The sequence below is a fragment of the Eupeodes corollae genome, chromosome 2, assembly GCF_945859685.1.
Source record: "Eupeodes corollae chromosome 2, idEupCoro1.1, whole genome shotgun sequence".
NCBI lineage: Eukaryota > Metazoa > Arthropoda > Insecta > Diptera > Syrphidae > Eupeodes > Eupeodes corollae.
Window position 1 is genome coordinate 21,332,613 of NC_079148.1, and position 23,771 is coordinate 21,356,383.

The window sequence follows — 23,771 nt, forward strand, 5'->3', positions numbered from 1 at the left end:
TATGTGTATCATCATATTCCATGTTGTGTTTGACTTGAATTTAATTTCTATTTATTTGTAGTATTATTTATTTATTCATCATTTCTATAATAGTAATTATTATATTTTATTCATACCCTTAATTTCGACATTGTTTGTTTTTATTTTTTGTTCAAATGTTTTCTTTCAGTGTTTCCTTTCACTAAAGCACAAGAAGAAGAAGAAGAAATGACATTTCAAAAAGGAAAAAGGTGGTGAGAAAATAATAGAACAATAAAATACAATTATAAACTAAAAATAAGAACAAATTAAAATGATAAATAATAGAAAAAGAAAAGAAAAAGAAAAACGATAAAAAATATGTATTTTATTTTGTAATTATTATTAATTGATGTATATCTCTCCTCTTCTCTCAAGATGATGATTTTTGTTTATAATTTATTTTTTTAATAATTTTTGTTTTATTTCTTAATTATCGAATTTTGCACTGAAACCGCGCTTTTTGGCGGCAGCCGCAGCTCAGAACTCAGCTCAGTCTTCTACGGCATACTTCTGGGTCCATTCACGGGCATTTCTAATGGCCTCGGCCTCGTTCACCTTCCACAGTTCAGCGACATCGTTAGCCAAGGGATCATCTGGATTGGGGGCGCTGAGGAGCGCCTGAATTGACAATAATATGGTTCGGATTTGCAATGCTGGACTCCATTTGTCTTTGAGAACATCCAAACAAATGCGTCCCAAACGATCGATATTCGGATGGTAGATCTTTGTAATGAAGCGAACTTTAGGTGCTGACATTGGATAGTCTTCCGGTAGGAAGAGTTCCAATTTGAAGACACCACCCTCAAAAGGCGAGTCATTTGGTCCGGTCACAATGACATGGAAATATCTGGCGTTGTTTTCATCTGGGATTGCATTGATTCCGGGAACTGGCTCTTGCATAAGACGTTGGGTTTCTTTGATGATGCGACGTGGTAGGCTGGACATTTTGAGTTGTTTTTTTGTTTGTTTGTTCTGTGGTAGTTTTTAAGGAGCTAAATGCTAAATTCACACACTCCTGAAAATAGACAAAGAGAGGGAGAGAAAATGGGGGAATTAAATTTAAGAAAATGACGATAAGTTGTGAATAATTAAAAAAAAATAATAAAAGTTCATGTTTTGACAAATACGTTCCCAACACTTTAATCTAACTCCTAAAGTGTTCTTCTTTTTTTTTTAATGATTATATGCTTAATTATTTCAATTTTATTAAATCTCCCACTTAATACTTTAGAACAATGAGTTTAGCACTAACCTAACCCCCTTCTAGAATCCTCACTTTTACCATCCTCTTCATCCATTAGTACACAAAATAAAATATAATGGAAGAGAACAAAATAAAACATCTTTCCACTTATTGTTATGACGACTTTCTCTTGTAGTCTGTGTTTTTTTTTTTGTGGAGAGTAAAGGATGCAATTTCCAAGGACAATTAACTGCATTCTCGGTCTTTTTAACTTACTTTATACAATGATGACGACAGCAGCAGCGTCAAGGACGTCGTGTCGTCGCCGCCGTTCATGCTGCTGTTCTACAGCTACATATGAGTATATAAAGCAGCTGAAAAGGAACAACTTTCACTAGTTTACTATACCATGTTCTATGTACCTCCAGTTTTCCAACTATCCCAAACCATCATCATCATCCAAAACAAAACTATACCAGACCCAGCCAGACACAAAACTTTAAACGCGTTTAAAGTTCTCTTTTCTCGGAGATAATGGGATGTAAATGAAACATAAACACTTTAAGTGAAATCTTCCGGTGTGGTGATGTGATACGAAAAAGGAGACCAAGACCAAGAAGAGAGAAGGATGAATGGGTTCTGTGTTCGTTTTTGGGATGGGAGGGAGGTTGGGAAAGGATAACGTTAACGTAGTGTTACTCTGATGCACAGCACATCCTTTAAAGTTTTGCAGTAGTTTACAATACTTAAACGGAACGGGACTACACGCTTCATGAGAGTATGTGCTTTCGCTTTTTATTGGGAACGGGAGTGAAATTAAGTTGGAGTGTCGAAGTAGAATTGATTCATATATGAGACTGCGACGACGACGATGGTAAATGTATATTATATACTTACCTACATAAAGGAAATGGAAAAAGGATATAGAACACGATGAAGAAAACTAGTTCAGACGACGAACGACGAAGACGAAGACGACTGACTGGAAGCAGCAAACTGCAGAACAGAAGAAAACTTTTCACGTCCTTGAAGAAAACATCCAAGACCAAGAAGAAGAAACTTTTACGTTAACCGGCGATGAAAAAAAAATTAAAAAACGAAGAAAAAAAGAAGAAGACTGAGAAGATTCTTGATTTTTATTCAAATGTAGAGAACTCAGAAAAAAAAGGTTCTCGTAAAGTTATTTGACTTCTTCTTTTTTTGTTGAAGTAATGTTAAGTTTAAAGTTATGCACTTCCCAGACAATTTAGTTTAGGTTTGATCTCAGGTGGAGGTATGAATATGACACTGATTATTTTGAAATTATTTAAAAAAAAAAAACAACATCTAAATGAATGAGTATCTAACTCTAGAAGCTAGGGAAGTGTTTTTAGAGAAAAGGATAGTTTGTTAAATTAGCAACAGAAATAGTTAGTTTTTTCTTGCACTCATATCAAATTTCAGGTTTCTGATAGGATAATTAGATGCACTTCTAACAGATGAGTATTTATCCCAAGACCGACAAACTTAAGTTCGCACATTCATAATCCATTACTGATCGATTGCTCAATCTAACAAAAAATTACATTTTTAATTTTGATCGATCTTTTTTGGACCTTAAATCAACAACAGTCAGATATTGCAGCAAAATGAAGAATATATAGTATTAGCTTTACATTTGTATGCCGGCTCTTCGCACGCCTTATTTTCCGAGTGGATTTAGTTACAAAAAATTACAGATTGCAAAAAAAGTGATGCCGGTCAACCTGCAGCTCGGTGGAAATTTTGACCGTATTTTTGACAAAAAAATCATCTTATCGGTCTCTCAAATGTTTGTTTTAGCTGCTTTTTAAATGAAAAAGAAGGCAGTGTTATAGGCAATGGGTTCAGGAAAAAACGATTCCAAATAACGCCTAAAGAACCTGTTCCATATAATATTTCCATAAAATTCGCGATATCAAAACTGATGACACTATTTATTTTACAATAGCAATACAGTAAAGAAGAGATGGTAAATGGAAGGTTGTGGTTGTTAGATTTGGCGTATACATAGTTCGAAGGTGGTTATTACAACTTTTTGGTGTAGCTTCCAGATCAAGTTAACATTTATTTGATTTGTGTAAGGAAAAGAAGCTGTATAGAGCCATGTCTAGTTCTGGCATCCCTGCCAAACTCGTCCGTTTGTGCGGGATGACCATGGAGAATTCACGCTGCTCCATAAAGGTTGGAAACAACTTAGCAGAACCTTTCGATGTCAAAAAACGCTTTAGACAATATGATGCGCTTTCATGTGATTTTTTTAACATCGTGCTTGAAAGAAGAGCGCAGAGCTCACACGTCAACACTAGAGGCACTATCTTTCAAAAGCCTGTCCAAATACTAGCATATGCTGATGACATGGACATAATCGGAAGAACTCAGCGTGACGTCAATGGGGCTTTTGTGAGAATTGACGCAGAGGCGGCAAAAATGGGTTTAACGGTTAATGAGGCAAAACTAAGTACATGCTGTCGTCAAGAAAAGACATACAACACCGATGTCTTAATCAAAACGTCACCATCGACAGACGTAACTTTGAGGTAGTCAAGGATTTCGTCTACCTAGGCTCCGCTGTAAACACAGAAAACAACACCAGCACTGAAAAACTCTTGCTAACCGCTGTTTCTTTGCATTAAGAAAGCAATTGAGTGGTAAAGTCCTTTCTCGAGGGACCAAAGTGTTACTATATAAGACCCGTATCATCCCCGTCCTGCTATACGGTGCAGAAGCATGGACTATGACAAAAGCGGATGAAAGCACCTTAGGTCGGTTCGAGACAAAAGTTCTTCGTGTGATCTACGGTCCCGTATGCATCGAAGGGGAATGGAGGAGAAGATGGAACGACGAGCTGTACGGCTGTACAGCGACGTAGACTTAGCCAGAAGGGTAAAAGTCCAAAGCTGGGTAGATGGCACGTAGAGCGCATGGAAACCTATGCTCCGGCCCGAAAAGTCTTCGAATCCACACCCACAGGACAGCGCAGTAGAGGAAGACAGCGGATCAGGTGGCGCGCACAAGTGGAAAGTGACCTCACCCAACTTGGAGCGCGAAACTGGAGACATCTAGCTAGGGACCAAGCTAGATGGAGAAGTTAATTGGATGAGGCCCTAGTTCACACAGGACTTTAAGTAAGTAAGTAAGTAAGTTCCTTGTTCGACAAGAGTACGACAACTCAGGCGAGTTTGATTATTACTATCAAAATAAGACTTCGTAAATACTGCAAGGAAAAAGTAATTTAATTAAAATATTTTGTTTGGTAATTCTCAATGACTAGAAGACATAAAATCATATAGATTTCAGTTATTGATAAAAAATAAATAAGAGCAATGAATTCTAAAAAAAACAATAGTAGATGATCTTAAAGTTTTGAAAAATTACCCTTTAAACCTTTTTTACCTTTTTTGTACACAAATTTTTAGTTTAAAACAATTTTTTTCAAAAACTATGCATAGTTTTCTCTAGATTTAAAAAAAGCTAATAGACAAAAGTTTTAGCTTTAATAAAATGTATACACTTTAGTTGTAAGTATTACCAATATTTATTAATAATTTCTATCCATTTAACGTATTTTTTTAAATTGCCCCTACCGACTAAACGGGGGGAGATAGATCCCCTCCCCTCCACGGAATTATTTTATTTATTTTTTATTTAAACTCAAGCTCTTGGTTTTCCACCATTTTTCTTAGATTGGATCAAATCATGCCTTGAAAACAGATCCTACGAGGTAAAATTTAGAAATTGTCATTTTGAACCTTTTGTTGCTCAATCTGGTGTTCCCCAGGGAAGCCATCTTGGCCCTTTTCTGTTCATCCTGTCTATTAACGATGTATCGTCATGTCTACTCTCAAGTGAACTTCTCATTTTTGCTGACGATATGAAGATTTTCCAAAAGTCCACTCATGATCGTATTCTTTTACAAGCCGACATTGATAGTTTCACATTTTGGTGTGCGAAAAATAGCCTTTCACTCAACCCTTTAAAATGCTAGACGATAACTTTCACTAAAAAACTAATCAGTAACCTGTTTGACTACTGTATATCACAGCAAAAACTGTGTCGTGTCTCCACTTTTAAAGATTTAGGTGTTTATTTCTGTTCGAACTCAGAATTTACACATCACATTAATTTTTTTGTTAATAAAGCAAGTTCATAGAACAAGTTTATAAACCGCTGGGCAAAGGAGTTCAATGATCCTTATGTGACTCTTTCTTTGTACAATTGCCATGTTCGTCCTCATCTTGAATATGCTTCGCAGGTATGGACTCCCTATTACGATATTCTTAAAAACGTATTGAATCATTTCAACATAATTTCATTCGCTTTGCCCTAAAGGATCTTCCTTGGATTGATCCTTATGATCTGCCTCCCTATGAACATCGTATTCTGCTTCTTCACAATATGCAATCTCTCCATCAAAGGTGTGTTAACAATGACTTAGTATTTTTTTATCAACTCATTATGGGAAGAATGAAGCTTTAAGTCGAATGAGCATTTTATATAACTTAAGCTGTTCATCGATAGATTTAAATTTAAATAAGGTGCGATTAAAATCATTGTTTAGAACCAGTGCTCCACTATCGTAAACGTTCTCATTTTATTTATTGTTCTGTAATAGTTAAATGCTAATTTTGTTTTTTATTTTGTACGTGTGTTAGGCTATAATTGTATTGTTTTTTACTAACAATTAACACATACTCATATTGAGCCTCTGATCGTAGTTTGAAGCTCTATGTACTTTCTGAAATTCTGAAGTGTAAAAAAATTGTCCCTACTGCCTAAACGGGGGGAGATAGACCCCCCTTCCCCTCCCATAGTTAAAAATGCTTCTTTTTTTATCCGTCATTAAAATTTGTGGCCTGGGTTATCGTACTCTCCCACTTTGTTCATTAAAATTATTTGTTTCATTTGAATTTCATTACTCTCTCCTTCCCCACTCACTCACTCACTCACTCACTCACTCACTCACTCACTCACTCACTCACTCACTCACTCACTCACTCACTCACTCACTCACTCACTCACTCACTCGCTCATTCACTCAATCAAATTGCGCTCAATAATCCTCAACTTACTCAATAATTCACTGGGTTCGATATTTAATTGATTTTTAAATTATTAAAAATTGCTAAAGTCTTACGTAATATTTCATAAAAATCGAAAAAGATAAAAATAATTGGTTTAACTTCAGGTTTCAAGCTAAGTTTTAAGAAAATCTAGAAGTTCAATATAAAGCTGGAAATGGTTGTCAATTCAAACTGTCACTTACTATTCAAAACTTCCTTTAAAAAATCAGTAAAAACTTAAAAAAAAAAACTACTTGAAACCAAATTCACACAAAGTGCCTACGACTACGAAAATCTAATTCTAATTAAGTTACATTCATATCCATGGCCGGCGACCTTCAATTTTAATATTGACTCCCCGGAGGGTATTTGACAATATTCTCGTGTCTCGTGTCACAAAGGAAAGGATAATACATAGCAGGTACTTTAGCTTGAACTTTGGATTTGCTTTGAAGTGTGGGTTCACATGCGAACGAGCCTTGTGTCCATCCACAAACACACAACGACAGCACATCACAACAGACAACAATGACCTTCGTGTAATAAAATTTAACAACAAAAAAAAATAATAAAATATTCTGATTCTGATTATGCGCTGGATGGATAATGACGATGATGACTCACTCACGGTGGCAGCGGAGGGAACAAATCTAAACCAGAATGATTAATAAAACAAGAAATAAATAAAAAGTACTGAGATAAACGTGTGCCAAGGGATAGAGTGGAAAAGGTTGAAGCCTTCTCGAAGAATGGGTTTTCTTTGTTTAAACAAATTATACACTTCTACCTGGCCTGGCCGCCTAGCCGCCCTAGTCGTAGTCTCAGTTCTCTGTCTCAGCCTCTGTCACATTCGCAGCCATAAACAAAGGAGAATCTTCGAATCGTGCGAATTTTCGAGAATCAAATTAGAAAACCGCTCGTTCATGCACCCACCACGACGACGGTGGAAAGAGAAGGAGGGCTATAGGAGGGACAAACAAAGGGGCTATCCGCTATCGCCTACCAAATGAAGCTCTATTCCAAGTTTTATAATAATTATTTTTCCGATAATTGGCGTCGTAAAGGTAGAACGTAGAAGCATTGTATGGGCTCTCTGTTTTCAACAATTCAAGTGAATTGCAGCGACAGACATCGAGGAAATTTATTGATTTTTCAATCCAAAGCAAAAGCGAAGCGACGCGGCGCGGCGCCTGCTCTAGCAACCAAGACTTATAATGGTCGTCTTCGTAAAAAAGCCCGTTGGAAAAAGAGAAAGACCATTGCATAAACGTTGATCAATTGATTTTCCAACAGAAATCAAAGAAATTAGCACAATTATTTCGTTAATTTACTTTTATTTCACGCTCAGAAAAATAAAATCAAGATGAAAAGTCAATCAAAATGGAGGAGAATTCTCTCCTCTAGCCTCTACTTCCAGCTTCATACACGACATCGACATCAACGGCGACGACGACAACGGACAAGAAGCAAGAACAACGAGAACGACGGCGACTTCGACGACGACGACGACGATGAAGTTGGTTGGTTTCACAGAAATCAGAAAAAAAAAATATAATTTCAACGCAATTTTTCTTTGGTTTTTATTTGATTTTGCGGCGATTTTTATTTCACATTTTTCGATAAGTTTAAGAAAATTTTATGCAACACATTTTTAAACACAACACTTACCGAATAATGAAGATTGTTTTTATTGCAGTAAAATTAAATTATTTGCCGTGCAAATATTAAATATTTTAATAAACAACAAACAATAAATTGAAATTTTTTCAGACCGCACTTTGAATTCACTTTAAAAATGACACATCGATGGCAATATGGTGGGAACAGCTGTCTATACTTTGCTCGTGGTAGAATGACAGCGGTTTTCTTACGTGTGAGCTTATGGTGAAGTTGAAATGTAGAAATTTAGTGGGTTTACATACCAGAATGGCATAGGAGAGTTATTAATTTCAAGATTTTGTTGAAATTGAAAGCGGTTGTTTATATGTTTTTAGAATTTTGAAAATTTTATTTAAAATAACGAGAATTAGGAATGTATGTGTAGGTACTCAATTTAACTCTTTAATATTTTAATTTGATAGATGTGTGCAGAGGGAACCATGGTACTTTAATTTAAATAAATTTTAGTTAAAAAAGCCTTAAGGCCACATTTTATGGTCTAAAGTATTTTTCGTTTCAAGCCAATGTTTAATAATTAAAGCGCTTATTAGGTTCAAGTTTGTTTATTTAACTTTTGTTATTTGGAATTCTGGATTAGATCTTGATTTACTGTTTTTATAAGATTAATGGATGAGATGTTGTTTAAGTTTAGGTGAAGCGCTTGTTCCATAGATCTTCTTTGCTTGTACGGATTTTTTTCGTTTGTATTAATGAAGTCTTTACTTCAAAGCCATTCTTTATATAAAAAAGCACAGGTGTTAAAAAATTAACCATAGAATCAGAAACCTGAAGAAATATAATATGTTTATTGTTTGGTTTCTTTTTACAAAAAGTTTAATATTAGTTAAATTCAGAAAAGATGTCTCTTTATATTTTGCAGTTAAACTTTTCTTTAAGCACCACACGCAAATTATAATTGAATCCATTTTCTACTTGTTATTCACCAAAAATAATAAGATATTTTCCATCAATTCATTTAATTAAAAAAATACATTAAAGTATTTGATTACATTTTCTATTTTTGCTACATTTCTTAACCTTAGTGTGGTGAATATAAATTGATGAAGTTCACCTCGGAAATTGTTTATGCGCTAATTAAATTTAAATGTTAAATGGTCAAATTTTGACATTTCTTTTTCCAGTTCGGGAAAAAAAATTAATTTTATTCCTACAGTTTGAATATATAAAAAAATCCAATATCTGCGAACGAGTTTGGTAGTTGTAATTGGTTTAAAGTTAGCCATACACACATACATACATAATTTATGCAATTTGTAGGCAGAAAAACTTGACCAAAAATGGTAGTTTTGTTAACTATCTACTTTAATTAAGTTTACAACTGAGGCTAGAAACATCAAAAGAAGGAAAGAGACATTAAAGTCTAGCGTGGGTGCGTTCGTAGGTTCGTGATACCATTTTTCGACGTCCATATCTCAAGAACCAGTTGAGATATCGACTTTGAATACATTTCGTTCTACAGGCATTTACATCGAAGTATGCAGGAAAGACTTTTAAAAAAATCACGGTATTCGATTTTTTAGTGAATCAATTTAAAGCTTTTTGGTTTACCCCCAAATATTCCACGAACCAATAAAGGAAGCGACTTCAATTAAATATAAAACGAACAATAACGTTTTAGACATCTTTTTTTTACAAAAATTAAAAACCCACAAAAACACTTCAAAAGTTGATATAAGAATAATATCTTTTCAAAAATTTAAGATAGGTACGAGTATTGCCCGACACTAATATTTTCTTTAATCCATTGTTTTTAAAATACAATGTTTAGAAAAAATCTTACACCTGTTTTTTTTTATAAAAAATAAGAATTTACAAAAGATCGTAAAAACTGATATTCCGTTCGAATATGTTGAGAGGAGATAAAGGTATTTACATCAAAATTATTCTTTCTGTGTAAAACTTTGTTGTTTACGTAAGATAATGTTCTCAGAAAAATCCAATTAGTATTTATTCTTATAAGAAATGAAAAGTTTAAAAAAATGGAGCTAAACTTGATACAATTTGGTTTCCGACTAAAATTGACGTTACAAACAACAAATTTTGATGTAAAACTTATTTTTCACATGGTTAATATAGTTGCTAACTTTTAACGAGGTAGGTTAGGTTAGGTTGGAGTGGCTGTCCAGATGTCATTGACGCATGTAGACCTTAAGGGTCCATTGTGATAACACTTATTAGGTTACTCATGGGAGAGTAATGAACTTAAACAAACCATTTCGTACTTTTAATAAAGTTAGAGAGACGTTTTGTGTCAATCGTTGCCAGTTCACTGGTGTTATCGAAGAAGGGATTACCGAGAAAGTTATTCCTTCTAATGGAGAGTGCTGGACATGTACATAGAAGGTGGTGGACCGTTTCCTCTTCCTCCTCGTCCATGCAGCTTTTACAGAAGTCATTTGTGTAGACCCCTAGCCTCAGAGCATGTCTTCCTATGAGGCAGTGTCCCGTTATTACTCCAATTGTAGAGCTTATACTTTGTCTGCTCAGTGATATCAAGCCTTTTGACCGTTTTAAGTCAAATTAACGAGGTAATTTTTGAGAAAAATAGAATTAACAACTTTTTTTTAACAAAACATCATAACCTTCAAAAACAAAAAAAAAAACTGATAAGAAATGGTTTTCTACTCAATTAGACTCATGAAAACAAATAAAGATATTGTCTTTAAGCTTTATTAATATTTTGTTAAAATTCTACAAAAATTGACAGACCTGCAAGGAGGGGAAGTTGTCAGTGTGGGTAGCATCATATCTTCTTTGCTGACTTAAAATAAACTCATCAATCTTTAATGGCTGAATCACAAACACGCTTTAGCTTTGGCTTCGTCTGCGTTACGGTGGGTTTGTTTCGAGGTTGCTTTGTATGACATTTTTATTATGTTTGTTGACATTTTTTGTACAGCTGCTGAGCTGTCAGACAAAGCAAATGTTCAGATAATTGAACTAGAGCTTCCGTTTGGAGTCACATTATGTAACATTACGTTCTTTTTCTTAAGATTGTCAAATGAAAGGTGAGATCGAAGCTTTGCATTGAATTCCTATGGCTGAACTCATAAACGTCGTTTGTGATTCAGCCATAAAGTTCTTCTGTACCAGGGATTTTGGGACGAGCAAGGGTAAAATTATTTTGTTTTACTCACTCTAAAACTGTATTCGAGCTTTTTCATTGTAACATTTATAAACGAACCTTTTTTAAAAAAGTTGTATTTTTCGAAGGTTCAAATTGTGGAATAGAATGTTACTATAATCTAAGATGTCAAAATAAAAATGTACCTAGGACCACAAAAATACACCGAAATAATCTAAACAATTATATTAACTAAATTTTAACTGAGTAAAGAAACGAAAATAAATGTAAGCATGTACATACATATTCCGTTTTGATTATGAAATCCCCAAATAGATCAGAGTTGGTAAAAACATACAACTTTTTCACTTTTGTGATGAATATTTGACTTTTAAATCTTGCAGTGCTTATTGTGCCTTATCGAACATTTTGACAGAAGAAGAAAAGCAACGAAAGCAGTAACTGTCAAAGTGTTTAATGTGTTTGGGCTTTGTGTAAATAGCGTGAACCTTTAAAAACAAACCAGAAACATTTCCGAAATATTTTTTTTTTGTATTGAAAATTTTTAGAAACGTTGTTTGAACAATGTTTCATGAAATATTTCTTTGGTTTGGACACACCTCAAGACTGTTAACAATCAAAAAAAAAAAAAAACAATAATTTCTATTGAAAATGATATAAAGGACTAGTTTTTGACAACTTTCCTTTCTCTCATTCAAAACTTCTTTGATATATCATACTGAACCCATTGTGAGTTATTCATGTTGAAATGTTAACAATTTGGAGTTTTCAATATCTATAACTCTAAAACGGCGCAGTACCCGTGTCGGGATGGTTAGTGGGTATAGGGCTGTCATGCTAGAGGTATTGGGTTCAATTCCTGCCTCTTGCGAGGAATTAATAAATCCTTCAAGTGTAATTTTTGTCATGAAAAGTGCTTTCTCAAATTAGCCGTTTGTGTCCGGCAAAAAAACTGTAGGTCCCCTCCATCCCTGAAATGATTCGCACACAAGAATGATTGAAAGTTATAAGTCAGTAGGCCCTTGTTATCTGCGGATTGTTACGCCACCTCTTATTTATCTATTTATTTTAACTCTAAAGCGGCAAATGTTGTTTAAAGTTTTGTATAGAAAATTGTATGTTCTACAAGAAAGACTTAGACGCTTTATAACCATTCGAAATTGGCGTATTTAAGAAATACGTACATAGAACGAAAAAAGTTATCCTATTGACTATTTTGATAGTCAATATGACAATCGAACAATTTTCGGTTGTCAATTTTGGAATCCGAAGGTTGAAGGAAATTTGAACTACGGTTGTCATATTGACTACTGTGGTAATCAATGTGTCAACCAAGATAGAAAAATATGACAGTAGCTGGGGTCAATAGGATTTTAAATAAAGTCGCGCAACAGTCCGATGAGAACAAGGGCCTAATGACTTACGACTCTCAACCATTCCTTTGTGCGAGTAATGCTGTCAGGAATGGGTTGGACCTACAATACGACAATTGTGGTTGTCAATATAACGTTTTTTTCTGACTACTGTTATCCAATTTGACTACTGGATTACCAATGCAACAATTCTCGATAGTAAAGTTGTTCTATTGACTACTTTTGTTGTCATATTTATTACCCAAAATTGACAATCGAAAATTGTTCAATTGACTATCCAGTAGTCAGTTTTTTAAAATAAGGTTGTCATATTGACTATTTTGGTAGTCAATGCTACAATTTAGACAAGTTTCTATTGTTAATATGACAAATTATCAAATTAAATTTTTGAGAAGTAGCCATTTTTATTAAAAATTGAAGTTTAAGCTGTAAGTTAAATTTGTGTAATTAATGTAAAATAAACAAACAATATCAATTGTTTTTTAAGAAATTTTTTTATGCCTTCATCTATTCTCGAAATATTCGAATCGAACACCTATTTTTAACAATTTTGTGTATTATTTGTTATAGATTATTATTATTTATAGAAATAAAGTGATTGTTGGATTTTTTTTAAATTAAATTTTAATAGATATCAAAAAAAATGTTGTATAGGATTTTACACATAATTACTTTTAGAGCAATTTTGAAAATAAATTTGTAGCAACTTTTTGTAGTAGGTACTTATTTTAGAATTTAATTAACTTCCTATAGGGAAGTCATTGTAATCGTTCCGATCTCTCAAAGTGAAAATTTTGACTTCGTCCCTAGAGTCTTAATAAAAGATGTTTAGAGCGATGTCTGTGCGAGCGTGTGTTCGTAAGTCCGTACGTTTGGGAAACTTGTTTCATCGTGCATATCTCAAGAACCAGTGGAATAATCGAATTCACATAGATTTTGCTTTACAGGTACTAATGCAGAAAGGACTCTAAAAAAAATGTACCAAAAATATCTCACGAATCAATAAAGCTATCGACCTTAATTAAATTTTATATAATATAATATTATGACGTGATACCAAACAAGTATATTTGTGAAAAAAAAAAATTAAACAGAAAAAATATTTTTATAAATATGGTTTAAAACCATCAATAACTTCATTTGTTCACTAGATATCGATAACCGAATTTTAATTTTCACCAATTTTGCGTACTATTTTTTGTAGATTTTATTTTTTATGAAAAAAACTAAATGTTGGATTTTAATTTTAAAAAAATGTACTTAATGTTAAAAACAATATGTTTTATAAGATGAAATCAGTTTGAAGCCAATATATTTATCTTTATTTAAGAAGGAAATCCATTTTTACCAACTTTCAGTAATTTTTAATTTGGATTTTTATTTTTTGCAATAAAACTGTCAATTCGATTAATCTAAAAATTTGACCAGATGTTAAAAACGCTATTCTTCTAAACATAGAATTTGTTTTGGAGATAAGAACATTTTATGTTCATAAAATATTGGAAGGAACAAAAAAATTTCGATCCGATCATAAATTTTAAAAAAATTTAATTCTTAATTTATGATCAATGAAATTTCCTACCACAAAAGTGGTAGAGCTTTAAATTCTCAATTATTGTTTGTTTTCACAAATTTTTAAGTAACGGTTCTTTTTATTTTCTTTCTGCAAACGATCTTTACTAGCTTTTTGAGTCGCAAAACAAATTATTACTGCATGGAAATTCAATTTTCTTGCCAAAGGTGCTTCGATGCATAGTGTAGCAAGTCCGGAAACACGATCTTGTGATGAGCACGCACGATGAAAATTCATTGTTCTGGCCGCTAAATGAACGCTCGGCACTGGTATGGTGGAAACCACACGGAGAGCAACACCAATGTTGGGGAAAATCGTCTCCAAGTTCTGGGAACAAATATCATTGAGTAAACTCAATGGAGGAAGCGGAAGTTCTGCTTCAAAATTGGCTTCAAAATGAATTATTTATTTTTTCAACTCTTGAGACACATGCGAATTATACTTTTGGATGAACCTTGTAGCGGAGTATTAAATCTCAATTTTGTCCATTGTTGAAAACTGCCATAAAAATGAAAATGTAATATTCAAATTTTTCATCGTACCGAACCGATCAGTAATTCGAATCAACTATGACGTAAAAGGTGTTACTCTTGACATTTATTTCTTCGTATGTTTCAATTTGCCCTCCGGCTCTTCGATTTTCTCCAAAATGTCTATTTAGTTGTCTTTTCAGTTCGATGGGAACGATTCTGAAACAACCTCCAATCCAGTAGTAACTGTTCTGCGTTCAGATAAAATTTGAACCCATCCGTTTCGAATAATGTTCAAATCGGAGATCAAGTTGTCGAGATTTCGAATTTCAACGTCAATTGTCATGTTTCTTGCTTTTGAAGAATGATACTCCTTTCATTTAAAGCATTCATGTTTCAGCATTTATGTAAATTAATATCACTTAAGGTTTATAATGATATTCTTAGGGTTTTCAGATAATTTGCAAATGGTTGAGCACTGCTGGCTTAACAAGTTGAGACACTTTTGAACAACACCAAAAAATGTGCCCCAACTTTGAAGTGACGTGATATCCTTCAAATCTTCAGTAAATAACTTATTCAAAATATTAATTCATTATTTTATTAGGGAAACCACAATTGAAAAATGTTTGCGTGGGATTTTCTGGCCCACGGAAACCGATCCAAACATTTTTTTCCCATGCAGAAACAAAAATAGAAGAAAAGAAACTTAAATTAATATTTGTATTTGGTTGTAAGTTGCCTTATTTTGACTTTAAAAATATTTAAAATAAAATAAATTTGAAATTTACGTTAAACTAAATAAGAAAAGTGAAACAATTTATTATAACATTCTTTCAATAGTTCAGAGTTACGCAATTTTTCCTTAAATATTAACAAAAATGTACGCCAATAGTAATCAGAGTCACAGATCGGCAAGCTTGTGGTTGATAGATTGGTAGATAATATGAAAACAGTAGCCCAATTCCGAAAGCATGAATGATTTTAAATTTTCGGGCCCCTAAAAAATGCGTTTATTTGTTGGAAGCGTTATAAACTAGCAATTTTTCATGATTTCTTTCGTTGTTTCCGAAATTTAGTAGTTTCTCACATTAAAACGGCTAAGAGACGCAACTATGAACATTTATTGAACCCAGATAACCAATCTGGGAAGAACTTTTGGAAAAACTTGCGTAAATTTGACAATGGTAAACGAATTTCAGCAACCAACTTAAGGCCCAGTTTGTTTCTTTATCTGTTCCCAAAACACCTATGATGAATCGAGTAATGAAATTGACGACCCTGAACAAAGTTTAAACTTTACTCGTTTCACAGCCGCGGTAGGCATAGATGGGAACAATTCGAAGTTCTTGAAAATTGTACTTCCTCATATTCTAAAATACATAACTTATTTATTTAATTCTATATTAACTAGTTCTGAGTATCCGAGAATATGTATATATACTAAGATACTTTCTATACCAAAGACTTTAAACTGTGCTAACCTAGAATATAGGCATATTGCTATCCTGCCATTCCTATCTAAAGTCTTTGAAAAACTACTTTTAAAACAAATGCAAGGACAACTATCATACAATAGCCTGCTAGATACAAACAAATCCGGGTATCGTGCAAAAAGAAGATGTATAACGGCGCTTTTACTTGTTGTTGATGATATACGCAGAGCGATGGACATGAATCGTGCTACATTCTTAACGTTGCTAGATTGTTCAAAAGCGTTCGACACTGTCGATCACTTTCTGTCGATGATTTCAAATTCTCTCATTTTGCGGTGAAACTTCTGCACTCATGCTTATCTAATGTACAACAATGAGTGGCTGTAGGAAATCACAAATCTTCATTTTTGACAGTTCCAGCAGGGGTCCCTCAGGGTTCTTTTCTTGGACCTATATTATTTTCACTTTACGTTAATGAACTTCCTCGACTGGGTAAATCTTGAAAAGTTCATATGTTTGCCGATGACGTCCAATTATACTTGAACACTTCTGTAGATAGCATAAGAAATCCTATTAACTATGTCAATGAAGATCTAGTAGTTGTGTATTTATAAACGCGCCCTTGATAAGTCAAGCTTTCCACCGGTTTTGCTGGGTGGCACAGTTATTGAATTTGTAACGTCTGCTAGGAATCTAGGTATTATTTTTAACGAGACTTTAACATAGAATCACCATGCAGTTACTACAATTGGCAAGTTATATAGTGCTTCGCGTCAACTGTGGACATCCCAAAGGTTTATTCCTGTCAGTAAGTAGTAAGATGTTGCTTGTAAGATCTCTTCTATTACCTATTCTGCTGTATGGATGTGAAGTGTGGTGTAGCGTTGGCTCGAAATCAAGGCGAAAACTCAATATTATATACAACAATTTTGCCAGATATGTACATCTTCAATGGGTCTGACTCTCAGCCCAGATTCGCTTGCCTGCAATCAATGAACGTAGATTTTTGTCCACGCCACTCAATTATTTAACTCACTGAGTCACTGCCTATTACAATTAGAAGAATAATTAACACAAAAGCATTCCAATATCGTCTTTTAATGCATCTGACCAATTATGCTTAGGATTATAACTAATAAAAAAAAGAAGCTGAAAACTTCCCATCCTGTCTGTCGATTTGTCTTGCTTAAAAGTTTGTCTATATGTACTCGTATCAATTTTTACCAAATTTGCGTACTATTTTTTGTAAATTTTATTTTTTATGAAAAAACGGACTGTTGGATTTGTTTTATAAAAAATTACTGAATATCGAAAATAATGTTTTCTGTGAAATAAAATAAGTTTGAAGCCAATATTTTTAATTTTTGAAAAGCTATTTGAGTAAGTAAATTTTGACCAAGTTTTAGTATTGTTTTTATTCTTAGAGTTTTATTTTTTTTCAATTCGACTTTTTTTCAAAATTGTATCGAATGTTGAAAACAATATTTTTCTATAAGATAAAATTAGTTTGAAGCCAATATTTCAAATTTTTGAAAAGATATTTGAGTCGAAAATCATTTTTTACCATTTTTTTTTCGGTTTTTAATATTTTGTAAAAAAAACTGTCAAATCGATTTTTCTCAAAATTTTACTGAATGTTGGAAACAATATTTTTTGAAGGATTGAAGTAAATTAAAGCCAATATCTCAATGTTTTGAAAAGATATTTGAGTCGAAAATAAATTTTTACCAACTTTTATTAATTTTTTTTTGGTTTTTATTTTTTGTAAAAAAAACTGTCAATTCGATTTTTCTCAACATTTTTCAGAATGTTGAAAACAATATTTTTTTTAAGATAAAATAGGTTTGAAGCCTAAATTTCAAGTTTTTGAAAAGAAATTTGAATCGATATCAATTTTCACCAACTTTAAGTAATGTTTTTTTTAGATTCTTATTTTTTATAAAAAAAAACTGTCAATTTGAAATCATATTTAAGTTGTAAAATTTTGGAGGTGACAAATTTTTTTTCAGTTTTTTTATTTATAAAATATGAATAATGAATTAATAAATATGAAATTACTTTCAATTTATCGGGCCCGGGGGGTTTCCTCCCCCTTTCCCTCCCCTCTCAACGGGGCTGCATAGAACAGAAAGAAACTTCACAAATGTATGTATTTTCCTTCGGTTTAAGCCAGGGTCAAAGTTTTCAAATATTTTTTTTTTGAATTTTTGTAGGTAATAATAACCTATAAGGACATACATGTACAGTGTTGGACAAAGAATTAGCACAAAAAGCCTTTTTTCGGTTTATGATGCTCTATAATAATGAGAAGTAAGAATTTTAAAAAAAGTTTTATATTTTGAATTTCTAGGTAGTATTACCCTGTTATTTCTTTCAAATATCCCGTTACTTACTTATTCTCTTATCTTTTCTAAACGCAAACAATGTGTACCTATCATTCAAATATTCAAATATTTTTAAATCAAAGTAAAACTTTTTATTTGATGGAAATTGAAATCTTTAATTAAAAAGTAAGCCGATTTAAGTGTTTAATTCCATAATTTAATAATATTTATTGGTTAGATGGGTCGAAAACAATCGCGTTCGGCAGAACTTAGAAAAACCATTATTCAAATGAAAAAAAAACCGTTAAACGATTCAGGAAATCGCTAATGATATGGGACGATAAAGAAAACTGGTTTACAATGCAATAAAGTATAATGAAATACATCATACAACCAACCCTATTCAGAGAAAGCACCCTCCTAAAAAGACAACATAATGCTGATGATCGTATTATTGCTTCTTATGCCAAAAAAAACCATTTCTTACATCAAAAGAAATTCAAACCAGAGTGATGGAAGACCATGGCATATCAGTGAGTAGCAGAACTATACGCAGAAGGCTAAATGAAAAGGATTTGATTGCATACGTGGCACAGCACAATCCTCTTGTCTCAAAGAAACTTGCTTGAAGCTATGGAACCAAACCTTTTTCATTTTGGAAAACTGTTCTATTAGGTGACGAGTCAAAATTCAATAGACTCGGATCAGATGGAAAGCGTCATGTTTGGCGACCACCAAAGCAAGAACTCAATCCGAGGTACACGGTAAAAACTGTAAGCTAGGTGGTGGTTCCATTGTAACGATCCTAAGCATACTTCCCGACTAGTGAAGCAATGGATTAGTGATCAGAAAATAAATGTTCTTCCCTGTTCAGCGTAGAGTCCTGATCTGAATCCCATAGAGAATCTATGGAACGATGTGGAACATCAGATTGAGCAAAAAAAAAACCGACAAATTTGGCAGATCTTTGGGAAACAATCAGAGAAGCCCGGAACAGCATTCCAGTTCAGAGATGCCAGCGGTTAGTGGAGAGTATTCCTCGCCGGTTGCAATGTGTAATAAGGCAGAAAGGTTTCCCAACAAAATACTGAGGAACAAATTTATCTTCCGTTTAAAAATTGACAACCTTAATCTTGTGCTAATTCTGTGCTCCTAATTAAATATGATCTCCTATTTTTGGAAAATTTTTAGTTTTATCGCTGTGAATTTCTTTATATTTTTATTAGAAAATAATTTGTTGTTAATGAATTTAATTACGTAAATAAATGAAGTTTCCACAAAGTAAAAAAGCATAATATCTTTTGTTACATATTTAGTCTTGTGTGCTAATTATTTGTCCACTTCTGTATGTATTTGATACTATTTTAAAACGCAATAGATGGCAAGCCAAGCTGAAATGTTGTGATCATAATGGGTATACCTCTATTTTTATTTATTTTTATTAATTAAGCGCTGAATTGATTAGTTTTGTATGAGCTGATCTTTTTCTACTACTTTTTCAAAACATGGAAACATTTTTTTTTATTCCTTATTTTTTTCCACCAACCCACAATACAAATAAAAATACAGACCATGCACATTTAACATTAAGGAGTGTCCCTTTAATATGTTTTTGATACCTTCTTTCTTTTGGACCTATAGTTTGCTTTATTTAATGTATGTGTAACATTTCCTACCTAATTTAGAATACATCATTTATTGCTGAAAAAAAGTTGCGTATACGCCATAGTGCACGATGAATTCACTGATAGGTCATCGTGAACCTTTAAAATAATCGATAAATGCAGTTTAATCAGGAATACTTATTCAAGCATGACCACATACATAAGTAGGAGTGTATACGTATGCGTCGTGTCTTAAAATCATTGACCAAGTCGTCAATAACCTCAATTTTCACTAAGAAAACAGCGATAAAGTTTGTTAAGATAAAACATTTATTTTTGTAGAATATCCGAATATTGGAAATGGTTGTTGATACTACTTATGTATGTACATATATTTCAAATCCTTACCTTTGTTAGATACTCGTATATAACTTTACTCATTTACTTTTATATGAATCAATATCTTTGTCTATATTTGGCTTTGTAAGAAAGAAGGAACCTAACAATAGTTAATTTTTTAACCAGGTTTTTTGTATCCTCTCCTGTATACCTACGAATTGATACTCAGCAACTAGATATAGGAATACCTATATAGAGAGATAGTTTGATAGATGTAGGTACATACCTCTGAAGAAATCCTTTCAGGAATCCTTCCTATATAGGCACCAAAAAAGGTACCTATCCTAAACCTATGCACACAAACGAAACTTTCTATACCTATTTTCCTCTTGGATAAAAAATAACCCAACTAAAAAAGTCCTTGGAAGACAAAAAACACAAAACAAAAATAAAACTAAAACACACCCCAATCGAATTTTTTAGGCTCCCCAATCCACTTACATATATACCTACCTACCTATCCTAACTACCCTTCCTCATACGACTCGAGTCGAGAAGGTATTTGTAGGTATGTAAGAAAAAATAAAAAACGCACTCTCAATCAATTGGACGAATGAAAACCTAAAACGAAGAAACAATAAAAAAAAGTATAATGCACCAACAAAAGAAAATAAAAACAAATGAAAAATGGCAAAAATGCACCTTCAATTATTACATACTCCCCCCAAATTCACTTCACCAATACCACAACCGATTCTTCCTTCCACCTTCTTTCTTTTCCATGGCCATCCACATCACCAACATAAAACACCATCCCCATCACCATCAACGTTACCAATTCAGTTTTCAGCAGCGCAGCAAAAGCAACTCAAAATATCCCTTACGCATGCATCATAGCACAGCCTATGTACCTACATACATACTATACATCACTCACACATACGCATCCGAATTCACTGGGCATTTTCTTCTGCAGAAAAAACGCATTTTCATCCCCTCTCTCTCGTTTTCTTCGTAAAATCAACCTTCCCTTGCATGACTTCACTGCCCCTATTCACTATAGCCACATCAATACACAACACTTGGATTAGCCTTACAAATTACACTCGGTTACCGTTGCTGTTGTATATAAGAGCACCACCAGTAAAAGAGAGAGAGAGAGTGGGGGCTAGAGCTAGCATGCACGGCCCACTCAACCCACTCCATTGGTGGCTTTATGCGAATCCCAGAGAAAAAAATGCACCATGCACAACAACAACAACACAGGATGGCGACCATTGCGTTGCGATTTCCAATAGGTATCGTTGTCATGTAGTTGTTGTTTTTCTCTTCTTCCTCTTAACACATATCCATACACAACCATACACACCGACAAAGGGGACAGTGTGTGCAACTGCATCTTTTTCTTGCCTTCTTTTACACTCTAATTCTTTCCCTTTCGCACACACTGCACCGTCGCCGATGCCGGTGTGTTACATACAAAGAAGGTCCAACGACGTTTTTCTCCTTCCCCGACCGCTGGCCATTGAAAACATAAAAAAACGCATCGAAAGGGAAAGAGAAAGAGAAAGAACGAGCGCATGTAAGCAAAGCAAAGCAAAGCGAAGCCGAAAACAAAATTAAAACCCAACCCACCGTGAGGCGCGAGTGAGCGAGGGTGCAGTCGTGTGCAATTGAAACAAAATGCAGCGGTATGAGCGTCCACTATACGCAACGCACCTATACACTCTCTCAATCCACAGTCCTCACTCTATTATCGCCATCTCTGCCGGCGCTCGGCAAATGCAAGAAAATGAGAAAGAAAACTGTTTTCATATTTGCATGAAAAGTGCAAAACGAATTTGCACTCTCTTTCATGTGCATTTTTCTCTTTAGCATCATGAATATTGTAAAATACAACAACGGAAGGAAGGACTGAAAGAAGATAAAGATGAAGTGAAGGTGATGGGAAGAAACAGTTGATGCGATGTGTTGTTGGGGAAATGTATTGTCTACGAGTATGTTGCGTGCGCTGCGCATAATGTTGCCAGTTACACGTTTCCTTTTTTGTTTTTGTAAACATGAGTTCTCTTGCATTTAACACCTCATTACGTCATTTTAGTTGACACAGGAGGTGAATATCTACACAAAAAGAAATGCCAAAGTGCCATGTGCGTTTAAGTGCAATAAAAAAACTGAAATTTTCATCCAAAGCTTTGCGTTAGCGTCTCACTGTGAATATCCACGATTGCTCTCCCACTATGTTCTTCCACTCCACATAAACGTCAAAGAGGAGGGGTTGGTGGGGGGGGGGGGAGTTGGGGATCATCCACACACTAAACAGTGCACATTTTTCAAAATGGCTAAAGTGGAGCGAGCGATGTAAAGCGTCGTTTTCAGTAAAATAAATAAAAACCTAACTAACCTATCTACGTCTACGTCTCGTACGTCTATAACTATCCTAAGAGAATGATTCATCTTTATCCTTGAAGAAAATATACAATATACTTCTACAAACAGTAGTATAGCTATCTATATAGGTAATAACTTTTTCTATGCAAATAGTTTTGAAGAGATGGGTAGTTTCTTAGACTACGCAGAGACTATCTCAAGAAAGAATAACGCAAAATGATGCTTACAAAAGGACATACATAGGTACGAAGCTGATAAATGGGAAAATCTTAGGAAATATATATTTATCTACAACTTATGCTGTATATGTACATTATACTGATCTCGTCCATTGAAAGGAAAATTTGTATAAAAGAAAGTTCGTTATCAAAAGTATTGATATCCGTACAGGTATACTTACTTACCTACGTTATAAACTAACTAAATAAAAAGCGAGAGTTTTCTTTAACTATGTTTTTAAACTTTAACACAACATTGATATAAGATTGCCTCAGCATGATGTCAATGGGGTTTTTCTGAGTATTGATACAGAGGCGCAAAAATGAATTTAACGGTTAAGTAAGGAAAAAGTGCATATTGTCATTAAAAAAATTCCTACAACACCGACGTCTCAGTCAAAATGTCATTATCGACAGACGTAACTTTAAGATAGTTATGGCTGAATCACAAACACGCTTCAGCTTCGTCTGCGTTACGGTGGGCCTGCTTCAAGGTTGCTTTGAATGACATTTCTATTATTTCATCCCTCAAAAGAGCAAATATTTTGTTTGTTGACATTTTTTTACAGCTGTTGAGCTGTCAGACAAAGAAAATGTTCAGATAATTGAACTAGAGCTTCCGTTTGGAGTCACATTACGTTACATTACGTTCTTTCCCTTACGATTGTCAAATAAAACGTGAGGACGAAGCATGCATTGAATTCCTATGGCTGAACTCGTAAACGTCAGGTGAAGCCGAAGCTGAAGCGTGTTTGTGATTCAGCCATTAAGGACATTATCTACCATCAGGCTATTTATGCAGAACACAACACAAGCTTCAGATCGAACATAGAATTACTCTTGCTAAACGATGTTTCCTTGGGCTAAGAAAGTAAAGCCCTTTCTTGAGCGTAGAGTGCAACAAAAACCAATGCTCGGGCTCGGAAAGCCTTTAAATCAGTGTCGGATTAAGTGTCGCGCACAACTGGAAAGTGGTATCACCGAACTTGCAGT

General features: G+C 33.9%; 1 protein-coding gene across 2 annotated transcripts in view; it reads right to left on the reverse strand.

Moving 5' to 3' along the window:
* Nucleotides 1-326: 326 nt before the first annotated feature.
* The window catches only part of LOC129948562 (ubiquitin-conjugating enzyme E2 N), a 47,853-nt gene continuing 24,408 nt past the window's right edge, over nt 327-23,771 (reverse strand). Inside the window, exons 1-2 of one of the 2 annotated variants that reach the window (XM_056059663.1) lie at nt 7,954-8,112; nt 327-1,036 (exon numbers count right to left, since the gene is read on the reverse strand). In XM_056059663.1, coding sequence (XP_055915638.1) covers nt 511-966 — 456 coding nt within the window. In that variant the 5' untranslated portion in view covers nt 967-1,036; nt 7,954-8,112 and the 3' untranslated portion in view covers nt 327-510. Of the gene's footprint in view, nt 1,037-7,953; nt 8,113-23,771 lie in introns of those variants that run through there. The other variant, XM_056059664.1, reaches the window with a different exon arrangement.